The sequence below is a fragment of the Chenopodium quinoa genome, unplaced genomic scaffold (assembly GCF_001683475.1).
Source record: "Chenopodium quinoa cultivar QQ74 unplaced genomic scaffold, ASM168347v1, whole genome shotgun sequence".
NCBI classification, from domain to species: Eukaryota; Viridiplantae; Streptophyta; class Magnoliopsida; order Caryophyllales; family Amaranthaceae; genus Chenopodium; species Chenopodium quinoa.
Window position 1 is genome coordinate 2,603,672 of NW_018744066.1, and position 16,776 is coordinate 2,620,447.

Genomic DNA, 16,776 nt, shown 5'->3' on the forward strand with positions numbered 1-16,776 from the left:
TTGCTGAGGCACTCCTGGTATACTTCTATGATGTAAAATTCCTCTTTCTGCTAGAACTTTACCACATTCTGACTGAAAAATTTCAGTCCCATTATCACTTCTCAAGGTTTTCACCTTGCACTCATATTGGTTCTCAACAAAATTCAAGAAATTGTTGAGAATTCCTTTCACCTGTTCTTTATTGGACAACAATTGTGTCCATGTTGCTCTACTATAGTCATCAACTATAGTTAAGAAATAGCTTGCACCTGTAACATTTTTGACCTTATAAGGTCCCCATAAATCGATATGGATTAACTCAAAAATTCTGCTAGCAATAGTATTGCTTGGTTTTAAAGGCATCCTATGATGCTTTGCCACACAACAAGTATCACAAAAATATTCACTTAAATTCTTACAACCACAAAAGCTCAAATGTTTCATTTTTGATAAAGACACATGTCCCAATCTAGCATGTAAAATGCTCAAATTTTCCTTCCTACTTACATTATTCACGGAACATTTTCCATTAGATCTACTCTTCTCTTCTTTCTGTCCAAAATTCATCCTATAGATTCCTTCTTCACTTCTTCCTTCAGCAATCACTCTCTTACTGGTAGGGTCCTGTATCAAGCACCCATTTTTATCAAAATTCACCATACATATTCCATCTTCTATTAACTTGGTAACTGACATTAAATTATGCTTGAAATCAGGCAGTAACAGAACATTTTTCAGCACAATATTATCTGTCAACTTTACTGATCCTATCTCCTTCACATTCTTGACTTGCCCATCGGGAAGTCCTACTTTTATAGGAAATTTCAAACTTCTTATTTCAGCGAACAAACCTCTATTACCAACCATGTGGTCAGAAGCACCAGAATCAACTATCCAGCTACCAGGATCAAAAACTTGAAAGTAATGTCCTACATTAGTGGCTAAGAGATTACCTGCAAAGTTAGCCAAATGTTGCTTCTCACTCATTGCCTTCATGACTTCCTGCACCACGGTTGATATCAGGCTGGGATCTGGTTTTGTTCCACTGCATTCACCATGTTCAAAATTCTTGTCGAGAGGGGTTTCACTTGCAGGCTCAGCATTCTGTTTGTTGACATTTGCAGCCACCTTTTTGCTCTTTCCTTTTGGTGGGTTCTTGAACCAATCTGGCACTACTACAAAAAAGGCCAAAGAAACCTATAATAAGACACCTGTTGGTTAATACAACAGGTCTCTTTGACATAAGAGACCTAATATTAGTGATAACAGGTCTCTAAAATGTCAAAGGGCCCACCACTTTTGTTGCGGGATATAGAGGGAGGGAATTAAGAGACCTATTGTTAAACTCAACGGGTCTCTTATGTGTGTAAGGGCCCACCATGACCCTCACCTTTTCCTTTTCCTATTTTTTTTTAATTTTTATTTTATATACCAGGGGTGGACCTTTAGAGAGGCTTCACTGGGCCTGGCCCTTGATAACTTTTGGAAAAAAAAAAATTAAGGCCCAATTAAAAAAAAAAAAAAAGAATAGAAAAGAAAAAATCAGATGCCTGGAACTTCTGGAAGGCTGGAACGAAGAAAAAAACAGATGAACTGATGAAACCCATTAACCCAACTACTCCCAAGAAAAGAAACCTGGAAAAGAAAAAATCTCACGAACTGACGAACCGATTTCTGGTGCAGTGGTGCTCGTCCAGACGTCCGGTAGATCTACCTCACCGAGTCATCGTCCTCACCAGTCACCACAGTCACCAGCCGCCTAGCCTCACCGTAGTTGCCTCAGTCGTCGCTGACCGTTCTTCGTTGTCTCGCTGATTCGTTGTTCGTTGCCTCAAGCCCTCGTATCAGGTATGTCTTTTACTCTTTTAAATCTGAAATCTCTTAATGTTTTATACTATATATTGAAATTATTGATTTAATTAATTAATTTAGTATGTCTTTATAATCCTAATTCAAAATCCTCAATTTGAAATCCCTAATTGTTAACCCTAATTTTCAGATTTTAATGTTATAATTGATAATAGGAAGGAAAATTACCGGGTTGATTGCATTTTGCCTTATTATGATGATCAAGCAATCTCCAACCTTTAATAGCCCAAGCCAAGTAAGATTTCTAATGTAGATTTTCATTTATATGTATGTATTAATCAATTAATGTATGTTATGTATCATGTATGGGTTGAAAGGCATGTTTTCATAGAGTAAATACAGTATAGTCATATAGACGTGTATAGTTGTTTGTCAGTTTAAAGCTTGATTGCTGAATATTTTTACACTAATACGGGCTGTGTAAGCTTGATTAATGATAGAAATCCTAGTTGAATTTCCTTGAAGACATATATTTTGCTTCTTTAATTTTTTGGTAATATTTATTATATTTAGCTATATTCTTATACTCCTTGGTATTTATAATATAATCTCACATTGGATTTTTAAGTAATTTTCATATGCTTATGTTATTATATTCTTGTTTTAGACGTACACTTATACTAGACATTATTGGCCCCCGAAAGAAAAGGTTTCAAGATCCGCTACTGTTATATACCTCTTCCCTTATTCATTATACAGTTCATTATTATTCATATGCTCCTCTCTTTCCTCATTTCCCCTCATATGCCCCTCTCTCTTTCACCCTCATCACTTGACTCTCCTCTCATCTCATTTCTCGTTCTTCTTTCACCCATATCAATTGAACCGCCGCTAACTCCTCCTCATTAAGTAATCGATGCAGAATTTATATTAAATGTTGATTAATTGCTTTGATAGTCTTGTTGTTCAAGCACAACAATTGATAACACGTTTATATATTCATTTTATATGTTATATTTGCGGGTTTTTATCATGTTTTCTACATACTTTTAATCTTTTAGAGCTATTATTCTTTATATTTCGATATTGCTCTCCTTGGTTTGTTTTATTTTGATTTTTGTAGGAATTGGGCTAGATTTGCTAGAGGTTTGCTTTGATCGTGATTCGACTTGTTAAAGGGAGAAATTTACATACAATAATGGACATGGCAGCCGCCTCCACGGCTTGCCTGTGGGCGTACAACTCTCTCCACGGCCATCCTGTGGCCAACTCGTTTTCATATGGCAAAGAGCAGCTACGGCAGCCTTCTCCACGGCCTGCCTGTGGTCGAACACGGCTCTCCACAGCCTACCCGTGGTGGCTCCTAATTGCTGCGTTTTAGGCCCTTAATTATGTTAATTTAGAGTCCTAAGCCCACTAAAATTCCTAGGATATATATAGACTAATAACAAGATAGAAAAGGGAGACTTTTATCATCACAATTATTCCAATTAATACGTTGTTTTTTTCCTTTCTTCTTGTTCTTCCAACTTTGTTCCATTGAAGATTAAATCAAGTTCTCCATTAATTCAAGTATTTCTTCTTCTCTTTATTTCTTATTATTATTGTTATGATGTTTTCTTCTGTTAAATATTTCGTTTATTTAATCAACATGTGTGAGTAGTTTTATAATCTAGAGTTAGGTTGAACCCTAATATGGATTAATACGTTGTTTGATTCTCAATCCCATATCTAATTAATTTATAATTCCTCTTTATTAGGGTTGGTTTTATTATCAATGATTAACTAGAAATAGTATTATTGAATGTGATTAGGTTTACAACGAAAGTTGATTCTTAATTGATTTCAGAATCCTAATTAAAAGTAAGAATTTTTATGCATGAAAATAGCTAATTATTCTTGCTAGGACTATTTGGATGTCGTTCTTAATGTCTTTAATATGTATGACTCCATGAAAATAGGTATGATTGCATATTAGGGAAGCTATTAGTTGATCGAAAGAAACTCTTAGTATTTGTTGTAGGGAGCACCCGTCCTGTGGAATATCTATTGATTTGATTGTGGAAAAGGGATTATTTTGACGTATTGTTCTATATTAGTGGGGATTCCTAATTCTAGGTGTTTTAGTTTATATTAATCTTCGTGTTAATTTATTTCCTTAATATTCCGTAGTTAGTAGTTAATACTCTTCATCATTGAATTTGTTACTTGCTTAGTAATAACTTGAGTCTAGATAATTTAGGTGAACCATAGTGTCTGTGGGATCGACCCTGACTTACCCTGCTACATAATTAGGAGGAATAGTTAGGTATTATTTTTGTTAGGTGTGCGACCGCCTATCAACAATTCAAAATCTAACCCCTTTTTTCTCTATTGTTTTTTGCTCAAGTGTTGACTTAATTAAGATTATCTTTGTCTAGGTTTATCATTCCATTTCAATGATGAATTGGGTGTAATTTTTTTTTAAAGGGAATTGGGTGTATTTAAAATGTTGATTAATTGGCTATGGTAGATTATTGTTGTTGCTGAGTTTGTATTGCTCCATTTGAATGATAAATTGGGTGTATTTTAAATGTTGATTAATTGGCTATTGGTAGATTATTGTTGTTGTTGAGTTTGTATCACTGATGCCTCTAATGTTATCTTCCAATCCCTTGTTTTTTCTTCAGAAAGATCGGCTCGTAGTCTGGGATTACGATAATGTATATAAGAAAAGAGTTTATACAAATATTCACTCTTGCTTGCTCAACACTATGAGGTTAATCTTAATGTATTAGCTGCCTCAATGTAGACACTTCCTCTGGTACAGTGGCCTTCGATAATATGAGTAAGCTTATAATTTTTAAGGATCTTGCGGTTGACAATTATCTTTTTCCCTACAGATTTAATTTAGTCAATGATGGAACTATATATGATGCATCCTTTGATGGAACAATAAGCTGCACTAACATAGAAACTAGAATTTCAGAATCATTAATGGACCTCAATCCTAATGGTTGGCATGTATGTCAATACTTTTTATTAATATTTTAGTTTGGTCAGATGTGATTATGTTTTGCTATGATAGCATTCGGTTGTCAATGAGAATTTACAACACACCCAAGCATTTTTTTTTTTTTTTTTAGATCTTGTTGCTGTACTTTTCCTTAGATAATATAATTAGGCTTACATTCTTGAATACATGATTAATGGGATACATGAACACATGCAGGGTCCAAGAAGTTGGCAGATGTTGTATGTCTTAGATATTAACTTAGAGAAGAAACAAGGAGAGATAATTACTAGAGGTCATAAAAACTTTGAGCTTATGCTCCCAGGTACTTTACGCCTCTTTTTGCCCCATTATAATTTTATTTATGGACTACTTTCGATATATTATTTGGCTCTAGTAAGCTCAAACCTCAACTGTTTCGGTCTTATTGTCTATCGTTCTTATTTGGCTCTAGTAAGCATTGAACTAGCTCCTTGACCATAGACATACAGATTAAGATGAATTTAGTTGAAACATTATTATATTTGTGATTATTTTAATAATGGTGATGTATTATTTTAAGAAATCATATACAAATTGGTAAAGGTGATTATTTTTAAATTGTGATTTATATTTATTGTGTCTTATGTGGCTTTTCAAAATTAGTATTCTCCTTCGGATTTCAATGTGGGGTGTGCTTTAGTCAGAGATGCATTTAGTATTCTAGTTTTATGTGATTGATCACTTATACAAAACAAATGGTATGCATCCTGCCAATTTCAAAAATAAAACTAGTATGAAGCTTTAATTAGCATGTTATTATCATTTTGGAAGATCGCGGAGCTAGTATCCTTATTTGTAGACTTTTTGGTATTCTTATCCAAACATTATTCAGTAAACTGGAATGTGATTTTAGATCATGTGCTAGATAATGAAAATTTGTATTGCTTATCAAGTTTTTTAATGCGGTATATGTGCGTGTTAACATTGTATACAACAATAATATATAGGTACTTTTCTAAACATCTCGTTTTTCAATATCTAAAATCTTTGAAATGGCTCATTTTAATCATGACATTGCATATTTCAACCCATATCATTATATTCATTTGTTTGTATGTGTAAATTTTTTTTAATGTAGTTATAATATAGCATTATCTTCCATTATTATTATCAATGAGTTATGACTATATACGGCGATTTATTGTTTATCTTGCAGTTTTTTAAAGCGGACCCCTATACATATTCAACTGAAAATATTGACGAAATTAGAGACTTGTGGGCTAAGTATGTTTTAGAGCTTGAACAAGATGATGTTAATGAAGGAAATGAAGATGGTATAGACATTGCGTGAGTTTAGTTTATCCATTACTTTTGGGAAAAGTATTGCGATTTTTAGAATTTTTTGTAATGGCTCCATTGCAAGAATGCTTCCTCTTATGTTCTCGAACCCTTCATTCAATGCCATCAAGAACTGAATGAGTTTGTTCAGTGACTCTGCATCAGCCAACTTCTTCATCATGTTGCATGTGCATTTGCTCATTGCTCCACATGTACACTCTGGTATTCCTTCAATAGAAGAAATATGATCTCATAAATTCTTGAGCTTGCAATAAAAATTGCCAACTGCTTGATTCTCTTGCTTCAAGTCACTCAGCTCTTTCTTAAGTTGATAGAGCAGAGGTGCATTAGTCTGACCATATCTCTCCTTGACTTCATCCCATAACTCCTTGGAAGTTTCCAAGTAAATGAGGCTTTCAGCCAAGTTTGTAGTCATTGAAGCTAAGATCCATCCTCTTACTGCATTATCGTTCCTGTACCACTTCCCATAATCTGCATCACCTGGGTTTGGCCTCCTCAACTTACCATCAATGTATCCCAGCTTGTTCCTCAAACCCAAAGCCATTCTTATGCTTCTGGTCCAGTTTAGGTAGTTCTCACCATTAAAAATGATGATTCCCAATTGCTGATTAGAACTATTATGGTCAGAGTTGGCCATATAGTAGGGATCTGCGTAAGCATTTCCAGTCTGATTTGCACCAGATTCATTTGTTTCTGGCATCTTTGAACTTCAAAGATTGAAACTTTCGGATTGTTATGATGATTTTACTTGATTTTGGGCGTTTTCTGCTCTGATACTTGATTTTGCGTCCATATATAAAATGCAACAAACAATTGGCAACAACCGCGGGTCTAATATCAGTTGAAAAATCGGGTATAGTATTTATTATTTTTGGTTTAAATGCTTTATAATTTAAGAAACATTCCGTAAAATACCTTTTACGTTCCCATGACCCATCTCTTAGGCTGTATAGAACGGGGGATCAATAATTGAATCGTCCCTATTACCGTAAAACAACCTAGTAATGACGTGGTAAAGACGAGTTAATGGATTTAGCAAGATCAAATTAGAGTTACCAAAGATGCAAAGTAACAAGTCATGGCATGAAGCAACAATCTTAGATAATACCAACTTATTTAGGTATGTGTTAGAGATATGTGTTATCGGAAAATATATGTGTGATATATTTTCCGTAGATATCATTAAAGGAATAATATATTTAGGTTTATTTTATGTTAAGATATGACTTAGTGAATATATTATTAGGATATATGGTATATCTTATGGGAAGATTGTTTCCTATCTTATGAGTATAAGTTTTGTATAAATATTCAACCTATTGATGAATAATAATCAAGCAATACAAAAGCTATTCATTCTCTCTTCTCCCTAATTTGTCATGGTATCAAGAGCAGGTTAAATCGGTGGGATTCAAAATTTTGCTTCCGCTATGCAATATTAATACTCTTTAAATTTTTATTTTTTTTGGGTTGGTACACGTATCATATATGTGTATGTGTTTTTTTTTTTGGGAGAATTTTTTTGGGAGTATGTGAGTGGACTTCCTCCACTATAACACATCTTTGGAGATGAAGAAATTAAATAGCGTTATGCTTGACGCAATATTTTTTTTTTTAAAAAAAAAAAAAAAAAACCAGCTCCCTTGTGTCGTGAGAAAAGATATATTTGGTTCTTCTTGTGCCGTGAGACAAGGTTTGTGAGTTGATTCGAGCATGATTTTGCTCCTTTGGATATGAGTGTGGTTTACTCTGAAAAACCAATAAAAGATTTGAGTGTGGTTTACTTTGAAAGACCAAGAGATTTGAGTGTGTTTACTCTGAAAGACCAATAAAAGATTTGAGTGTGGTTTACTCTGAAAGACCAAGAGATTTGAGTGTTATTTACAGGTTCGAAAAGAATGGTGTTCCTGTTGACAGATGAGTTCGAAAAGATACGTTCTCATCATTGAAGAAAAAAAATTGAAGGCGACATCACCAGAGAGTGCATCTCGACTTCAACAAATTAAAGAATTTCCAATCTATATGTGTGATATATTTTCTGTAGATATCATTAAAGGAATAATATATTTAGGTTTATTTTATGTTAAGATATGATTTAGTGAATATATCATTAGGATATATGGTATATCTTATGGAAAGATTGTTTCCTATCTTATGAGTATAGGTTTTGTATAAATAATCAACCTATTGATGAATAATAATCGAGCAATGCAAAAGCTATTCATTCTCTCTTTCTCCCTAATTTGTCAGTATGGAAGAAGTTCAATTTTCTCCTCCTTCGAAACGTCGTCGCCATTGAATTGGGCTCTGTAAACATAGCGACTGCAAGGTCTGCAACAGTTAAGATCAAGTTTGGTACATACAAGGAGAGAATTGTTGTTATGGCGGAGATTATAAAGATGGGTGAATTCTGAAGATGATATGAGGGTAAACCATGATTTGCACACGAGTTTTGTGAGTAATAAGGACTTGATGTTGGGAAGTCGTAGTAGAATTTGTGACAGAATTTCCGTAGGAAGGTCTTCAATGGGACTTAATTCACTCGACGCTGCCGCCATTGATTAGGTTTTTGACAACGTAGCTTTAATGATCTAGTAGAGATTAATTTAACATGTATCAACTACTTATATATATATATATATATATATATATATATATATATATATATATATATATATATATATATATGATGTTACAAGGAAAGGTACGTAGTAATATTTATTTAGAATTCTACAAGATAAAAAAATTCTATTATTTAAATATGATAACACTAGCGGTAGATTGGTTGGCCTACCGCGGAGTCGTTCAAGACTCTCAATTAGTTTATTTTACTAATAATATTCCGATATAACTTAATCGTATCTTGGAGGAAGATGTACAAGGCATGGCCATGCCACGACTTATTCCTCCCTAGTACTAATAATATTCCGATAGAACTCAGTCGTATCTTGGAGGAAGATGTACAAGGCGTGGCCATGCCACGACTTATTCCTCCCTAGGTAGTTAGTGTCTTCTTTTTGCATTACTTAGTTTTATTTCTGTCGTGTGTTTTCTTTTCTTGTTGTTTTCCTTCCATTGGTGCTTGTAACCTCATTTAAATTAAAAAAAAAAAAGTGAGTGGAGATGCGGGGTATCGATCCCCGTACCTCTCGCATGCTAAGCGAGCGCTCTACCATCTGAGCTACATCCCCATTGTTGACATAGTTTTAAAATGTTAGAATACTTTATAGAGTTTTCGTAAGTAGGAAGCTAGTTGGCTAGTTGGGTGCCTCAAAAATAGTTCCCAACATCCTTGAATATCAGCCAGTAGAAATTCACTCAACCAATAACTTATTTCACATAATATTTGTGGATAAGATTTCTTATTTCTTGTCACAACACATAACTCAACTCCCTAAAATCTACTTATAATCTTCCTCAAACATTCCTCTCTTTCTCTCTCCTCCCCAACTATCTTTTAAGGTACTAATTTCAGCTCAATTTCCCACACTAATTTATTTTAATCATATGTATGCTTAATTATGCTTTCTTTCTGTTTTTCTTACTCCATTTGATCCTATTTAATGATTCTTGATTATATTATCTTATTACTTATTTCACTGATGGAATTTCATCATTCTTGTCCAATTCATCAGAAATCTTGGGGTTCTTCTTGATTCTGTTTTGATAGAGTATAAAACATTAGTGTTTTGAACATGATTCAGCCTCTAATACTCTTTATGTTCGGAATAAATATTGAATAGTTGTAGGATGTTCGGAAAAAAGTTGTCACCTGAGTTACTGGTTACGAATATAGTTTTGATTTATGATTAGATTTGCCAATATGCTGAACTGATTTAATTTAGTGATGGGAGCAGGGGAGTAGATTTTAATAATCCAGCTATTCTAAAATTAAAGGGTCTAGTTCTAAAAATCGTCATGAAAACTTTGTGACAACGTGACAACTAATTCCGGATTGGTAAGTAGAATTTAGTTTTTAGTTCTTACTGTTGTTTATGATAATGTGATCATTTTATTCGCTGCAATTGTTATAGCATAGTGGTCTGTGGATTGAAACGCGTATGCCTTTCTCTTGCAGTAGCTGCTTGAGATATATATTGTATGGTGATTGTAATTGATGTTTAATCCTGTACTAAAACTGATGCCAAAGAGTTGAATAAATTGCTTAGAAAAGGTAATTTATCACATGGAGAAAGAACATTATCTTGGTAGAATAATGATGTAGTAAATTTAGTTCTTATCTTTTACCTTGGCTAGTTTGCAATTGAATCCTGATACAATATTAACTTCAAAAACTCGAAGGTTTCTGACCAAGTGTGCTAATCTTGGCTAGTTTGCATGTGTTGATTTCTCAAGGGATAAATTTATGCTTAGTATGTTATAGCAATTCAGCAGTAGTAATAATCAGTATTTCATAGATTTGATTTTTTTTGTTTCTATTGTGAGCTTGAAGGGTGGTTCAGTAACTTGTTGAGGGTTCCGAAATACCATAGATGTCTTTTCTGTTTTTGATAGATTCCAGCCTTTTTTTGACGCGGTATGCTGGTTCTTCTAGGTCCATTGTCTCACTTTGAGCATTTGAGTTTAAGTAAAAGAACATATTGCTAATCTGTGAACCTCATGAAGTTGTTAGTGAAAGTCTGATGCTTAAAGACAACACGATATGGAGATTTCATTGTTGTTTTTGCTTTGCTGATGATCAGTTTACAGACCAGACTGACCCTCAAACAAATTTGTAAACAAGTATTAACCAAATGATGAATGCACCATCTTTTTGTGTAGGACCGTAATGGAGGCAGCTCGTTGACTCTCCTTGGATACATGGCCTATGATTTCTCCACTTCAATAATTTGGCCAGGGTGTATGCAAGGTGGTTTATAATCATGTTCTGCTAAGGCTCTGAAGTCGGATTTCTTGCTCTGAAGGTGAAAGAAGCGGTTAATTGTTATCCAAGGAAGTGGCACAAACCTCTGCATGGAAAAAAGGAAAGGACAAACAAATTCAAGGGAGAAATGGGTTCGAGCTTCACCAGCTGTGGTATTGCTGCTATTGCTTTTTCTTTCTCGCTCCTTGAGATAGACTGCAATTAATTCTTCATCTGCAATTCCTGTCATGAAAACCAGCTGTGAGAAAGCTGATATTAGATATTTTTGTCAATATATTTTCAGGATAAAGTATATCCAACCTCTGCTTCAAATGAGATTCCTTCTGGGAACTGCTGCATTGTCTGCTTGGAAAACCGCGGTTGTCATGCAGTTCTGTCTAGAACGAAACTGATGACCAAGTTAGTGAAAAGGAAGAAACCTGAGGAAGTATTTGCCATCTTTGAAAGCTTAACAGAAGAGGGACACAGGCCAACTCTTGTGACATACACTACTCTCTTAGCTGCCCTTACTGCTCAGAAGAAGATCAAATCAATTCCTTCTCTCATCTCTACGGTTGTGGACAAGGGATTGAAACCTGACTCTATATTCTTCAATGCTGCCATAAATGCGTATTGTGAAGCAGGTGACATGAAAGGAGCGATGAGAATATTTTACAAGATGAAGCAAAATGGCTGTAAACCAACTATCAGTACTTTCAATACATTGATAAAGGGATATGGCCTAGCTGGGAAGCCTGAAGAATCATTGAAGTTACTAGAGCTGATGTCAGAAGAAGAAAATGTCAAACCAAATGACATGACTTACAATATTCTAGTTCGAGCTTGGTGCAAAGTAAGCATTAATGAAGCATGGAATACAGTGTATAAAATGGTAGCCACGGGTCTGCAACCTGATGTAGTCACTTACAACACATTAGCGAGGGCTTATGCACAGAATGGAGAGACTTATAAAGCTGAAGCAATGATACATGAAATGCAGAAGAATAAAATTCAGCCTAATGAACGGACATGTGGTATCATCATCAGTGGGTATTGTACTGAAGGAAATATGGCTGATGCATTACGATTTCTCTATCGGATGAAGGATCTAGGAGTGGTTCCCAATCTTATTGTGTTCAACACTCTGATAAAAGGATTTTTAGACTCCATGGACACTGATGGTGTTGATGAGGTAAGCTGTTTGTTTTCTTCACGAGCGCCTTCTATTTCACATGTTAATTAGGTGAAGGCTCCAATTTTGTCACACTTCCTGTCCATGCTCTGCATCAAGAATTAGAGAATAGCTTATCTGAATTTATTATTTTGGTATTATACTAGAAGGGTTTCTTCCATTAGACAATTACGATCAAGAGAGCATGTTTTTAGATGTGGAGAATATGTTTTGGCATAGTATTACTTGGTCAGAACAACTTTCCAGGCATACTAGTAACAGTAGTGAGTCAGAGCATCCTTTATACACCTCAGTGCATCTAGCACCAAGCGCACCTCCTCAATTTACCTACTTACACGTTTCGCACATAGGCATATGAGCTTCTTTTTTTATATATGAGAAGGTGCACCTTATCCCTGGGTGCATATAATAACTTTACCAATGAGTAGTGCTATTTATACAATGAGGTCTTGGCTTAAGAGAGGGAGAGGGAGGGGGGCAGTGCCAGAATGCTAGGTCATGACAAAGGATCTTATACCTTGCTGGATTATGAGAAGAGAATGAATCCTTCCCCCCTGTCTCCCCTTGCAGTAAAAAGAAAATTCGGAAGTTATTGACTCCGGTTCACATATACATTTATATTGTGGATGTTAGCTAGTGACCGGTTGTAGCAGATAGATAAAGTGACTTAGAAGTTGTACTTGAGGTTATAATCTGAAACCATGTCTATGCCAATCTAATTTGAGCATCTGTTGTGCCCTAAATTAAGTACTCCCTCGGCCCACATGTTAAGTAACTTGTACTTACTGTTAGGAGACTAACAAGAATGAAAAAGTGAATGCAATTATGCAAGGCCAACTTTTGAGAAAAATTGACTAAACTAGTATATTGAGTTAAGTATGGGATATTCCAAAATGGAGGATGTTACTTAAATTGTTGGATATCCTGTATAAAAGGTGTCATTTGAACGGAAAATCCCAAATGGAAGATCTTTACTTGACAGTGAGATGAAAGGAGCAGAGTACCATTTAAGTATATTGTTTTCTATCTTATATTTTCTTACACTATGATGCCTATTGCTTCTGACAGGCATTATTTTTGATGGAAGATTTCGGGATCAAGCCAGATGTGGTCACGTTTAGCACAATAATGAATGCATGGAGTTCAGCAGGACTAATGTCAAAATGCCAGGATATGTTTGATGACATGTCAAAGGCTGGCATACAACCTGATATTCATGCGTACAGCATCCTTGCCAAAGGCTATGTCCGTGCAGGCGAGCCTGATAAAGCAGAAGCACTCTTGACGTCTATGAGTGAATCAAGTGTACATCCAAATGTCGTGATATTCACTACTGTGATCAGTGGTTGGTGCAGTGTAGGAAAGATGGAATATGCAATGAGAGTGTATGAGAAGATGAAAGAGATGGGGGTTTCACCAAATCTGAAAACTTACGAAACTTTGATATGGGGTTTTGGAGAAGCCAAGCAGCCTTGGAAGGCAGAGGATTTGCTCCAAACCATGGATGACAGTGGCATCTATCCTAAAGACAGTACCGTCAGACTTGTTGCAGATGCTTGGCATTCAATTGGTTTAGTAAACGAGGCCAAAAGAGTAATGAATAATGTCCTAACACACGACATACATACAATGAAAAAGGATCAAGGAATCGAGAAGCCTGCTGAAAGTTTGGAGAGGATATATCAAACACAAGATACTGGAGGTAACTTTCATGTACCCCATGCAACTGGTTTCTTTGTAACCGATCAAAAGGAAGCAACAAGTAGGAAAAAATGGGTAAGGAATGTATCAGCAGGCAGAAACTTGAGATCTATTGTTCGACAGTATGGAATTGGTGTAAGAACTTACTTTGTATGTCGTAAGCAGTTTCTCTGTGAGATTCATATATCAAGGCAACTTGTAAATTCATGTAAAGCAATTATCTAAATATGTAAATTGATGGCCACAGATGATAATTCAAAACAATACTTGAGCTCTTGGAAACCTTGGAACAAATCTTACTCAGAAATTTAGTAATGATTTTTTTTTTTTTCATTAGCAAATTCACAAGAAGTTGGCTATTCTATCATCCAATTCCTTAGAAATCATTTATAGTTGTTTCAGCGAACTATAAAAGATTCTTGCATCACTGCTTCCTGTATAGTAAGACTTGATGTGAAAAGGAAAATTAATTGTTTTATATACTACCTCCGTTAACTTTTAGTTACAATTTTAGAATATTTTATACCTCACAAATAACACAAAGTCTTATATGTGGCCAGCCATTATAGGGGTTACTTTGCTAGTGTAATGGGGTTACTTGATCAATGTTAAAGGGGTTACTTTATCATTGTTATAGAGTTACTCGGTCAGTATTATAGGGGTTACTTAATCAATGTTGTAGGGGTTACTTTAAGTGGTCTTACGGTGTGATCGCCCGCACACAAGACGAGCTGCACAAATAATAGCCCAAAGTTGCAACTAAAAGTTAACGGAGGTAGTATTAGATTGCGAGTGACGTGATTCTAACACAATTTTTTCGTTTTTTTTTTGGCATTCTTTTACCGTGTAATAAAGGACACGAGATTATGAGATTATGACTATAGAGGACAATCTTGTTCGGTTATGAACAAACAAAAAATCTCAATAAAAAGTTGCTAAATTTTCATATGAGTACTCCGTACTAGAATTGTGAAAAAAAGCGAACAATGGAATAAAGATTAAAGAGGTGCATGGATTAGAAATAAAATAATGAAAGAAGAACTTAATCAACATTTTTCGTGCGACAAAGCGATCAAAGTCAAGGTACTTGGATGTTTATTGATCCAAATTGATATTAACGGATTCTAAAGTCCCACAAGAGACTCTCATGATTTTATTTCTAATCCATGCACCTTGACAAGATCCACGAATTTTACAGTCAATATTTTCTAAATCAGCTCATAATTAACTTTTTTGAACTCATATAATCTAATGATGTCCTACTAAATCAGCCCATATTTTCTTTTTGAACTCAAATGGGCGTGCAATTAATAGTAAATCACAGCTCATATTTACTTTTTGTTTAGCTTATAACAAAGATACACAATATCTAATGTATGGTTGGTGCACCTGGGTGCACCATGGTGCATCCGGAAAGAACATAAGGTATATTTAAAAGAACATGGGCAAAAAAGAATATTATATATATTTATAAAGAACATGAGCATAATATGTTCTTTAAGTTTGATGATTATGTTCTTTGAGTTTGAACTATATGTTCTTTATATTATACAATATATCCTTTAATGCATGTACATTAAAAAAAAAAAAAAAAAAAAAAAAAAAAAAAAACCAACCAATCACTCGAGTAACTAGAAAAAAGAACATGTTCTTTAATGTATTATCATGTTCTTTTTGTAAAGACTTTATGTTCTTTGGCTAGAGGTGATCAAAGTTAGAACGACCCGACCCGATTTTGCACGGGTTTTGGGCAGAATTTTTTTCGCCCCCAAAATTGGGTCGGACCCGGCCCTTAAAGTTAATTTTTTGGGCGGGTTTGGGAATGCATTTTAGTTGATTTTTTTACTCGACCCGAAAAGCACGCACGGCCGGACAATTTTGGGCACAAAAACTTCGGCCAAAAATTTGGCCCGACCCGAGAGGTGAGCTGATTTTTTAACCTTGGCCCGGCCCACCCAATGATCACCTACATCTTTGTCAAACACGAACATGTTCTTTTTTGTCAAATATAATGTCATTTTTCAAACACGTTCAACATCTAAATAACCATGAAAAATAATATGTTCTTTTTGTAAAGACTTTATGTTCTTTGTAATGTCATGTTCTTGTCAAACACAAACATGTTCTTTTGTCAAACATAGGTATGTTCTTTTTTTATTGCCCATGTTCTTTTTTTTGCCCATGTTCTTTAAAATATGTCTAATGTTCTTTCCGGGTGCACCAGGGTGCACTATACTATTTTCACACAATATCATACCAAGTACGGAGTATAAGCTATATCTTAAGTATTTATGTTTAAATTTTAATTAACTAATGCACCCATACTTCAATTCTTTACTCGATACGAGGATGCCCCTCCTATATCACAGGAGCGGTGGGGTAAGGATCGAACCTAGGTCACTTTTAAGGGAGATAGGGGACAAAATATCCTTCAACTCCATGATCATCCTATTCATGGTATCATGTACACATAAAGCTAATGTATTTAAATACTTGCTCCATTTCTATTTTTTGCACTATTCATTTATCCTACTTTGACTAATGTTTGTGATTTATACATAAAAAAAAAAAAATAGTCGTGTGGGTACTTGTTGGAATCATCTCAATAAATAGATTATTAATTTTCAATTGTTAAAAGTTATACCTATTGATAATTAAAAATAATAGTGATCAAAGATTAGTATCGACATATGTGTCAAAGAGAAATGGATCAAGTATTTTAAAACGGAGGGAGTATTTATTTACATTTACAACGATACATGACAGTATGACACCCACTACTTTGGAGAAATTTCTAACTAATGTTTCCCCACGACTCTAACAGCTAGCGGTCTAGTGTTGGAGTCAAAACACAATAATCGATATAATCTAGCTAATTTATCTAGAATAACTGAATAA

The 16,776-nt window shown here is 34.7% G+C and overlaps 1 protein-coding gene, 1 long non-coding RNA gene and 1 other non-coding gene across 4 annotated transcripts; 2 read left to right on the forward strand and 1 right to left on the reverse strand.

The window, feature by feature from the left end:
* The first annotated feature begins 1,243 nt into the window (after positions 1-1,243).
* On the forward strand, positions 1,244-6,944 carry LOC110691018. 2 transcript variants are annotated; one of them, XR_002505191.1, is made up of 5 exons: positions 1,244-1,827; positions 1,979-3,360; positions 4,458-4,615; positions 5,000-5,105; positions 5,979-6,944. It is a non-coding gene; the product is annotated as an uncharacterized LOC110691018 (long non-coding RNA). The 2 variants fall into 2 exon arrangements; XR_002505190.1 differs by having other exon boundaries at positions 1,245-1,827; positions 2,004-3,360.
* A 2,295-nt stretch (positions 6,945-9,239) lies between these two features.
* Positions 9,240-9,312, reverse strand: TRNAA-AGC. Its single transcript has one exon. It is a non-coding gene; the product is annotated as a tRNA-Ala (tRNA).
* A 144-nt stretch (positions 9,313-9,456) lies between these two features.
* Positions 9,457-14,221, forward strand: LOC110691019 (pentatricopeptide repeat-containing protein At5g25630-like). The gene is made up of 4 exons (XM_021867956.1): positions 9,457-9,583; positions 10,904-11,158; positions 11,290-12,177; positions 13,246-14,221. The coding sequence occupies exons 2-4, from the start codon at positions 11,096-11,098 to the stop codon at positions 14,101-14,103; spliced, it is 1,809 nt and encodes a 602-aa protein (XP_021723648.1). The 5' UTR covers positions 9,457-9,583; positions 10,904-11,095; the 3' UTR covers positions 14,104-14,221.
* The last annotated feature ends 2,555 nt before the right edge of the window (positions 14,222-16,776 follow it).

Bases quoted from the DNA above. Each gene is read 5' to 3' on its own strand.
- LOC110691019 (XM_021867956.1), top strand. From the start codon at position 11,096: ATGGAAAAAAGGAAAGGACAAACAAATTCAAGGGAGAAATGGGTTCGA. The intron at 11,159-11,289 runs GTATTGCTGCTA...ATATATTTTCAG, and splicing joins TTCGAGCTTCACCAGCTGTG to GATAAAGTATATCCAACCTC. The intron at 12,178-13,245 runs GTAAGCTGTTTG...TGCTTCTGACAG, and splicing joins ACACTGATGGTGTTGATGAG to GCATTATTTTTGATGGAAGA.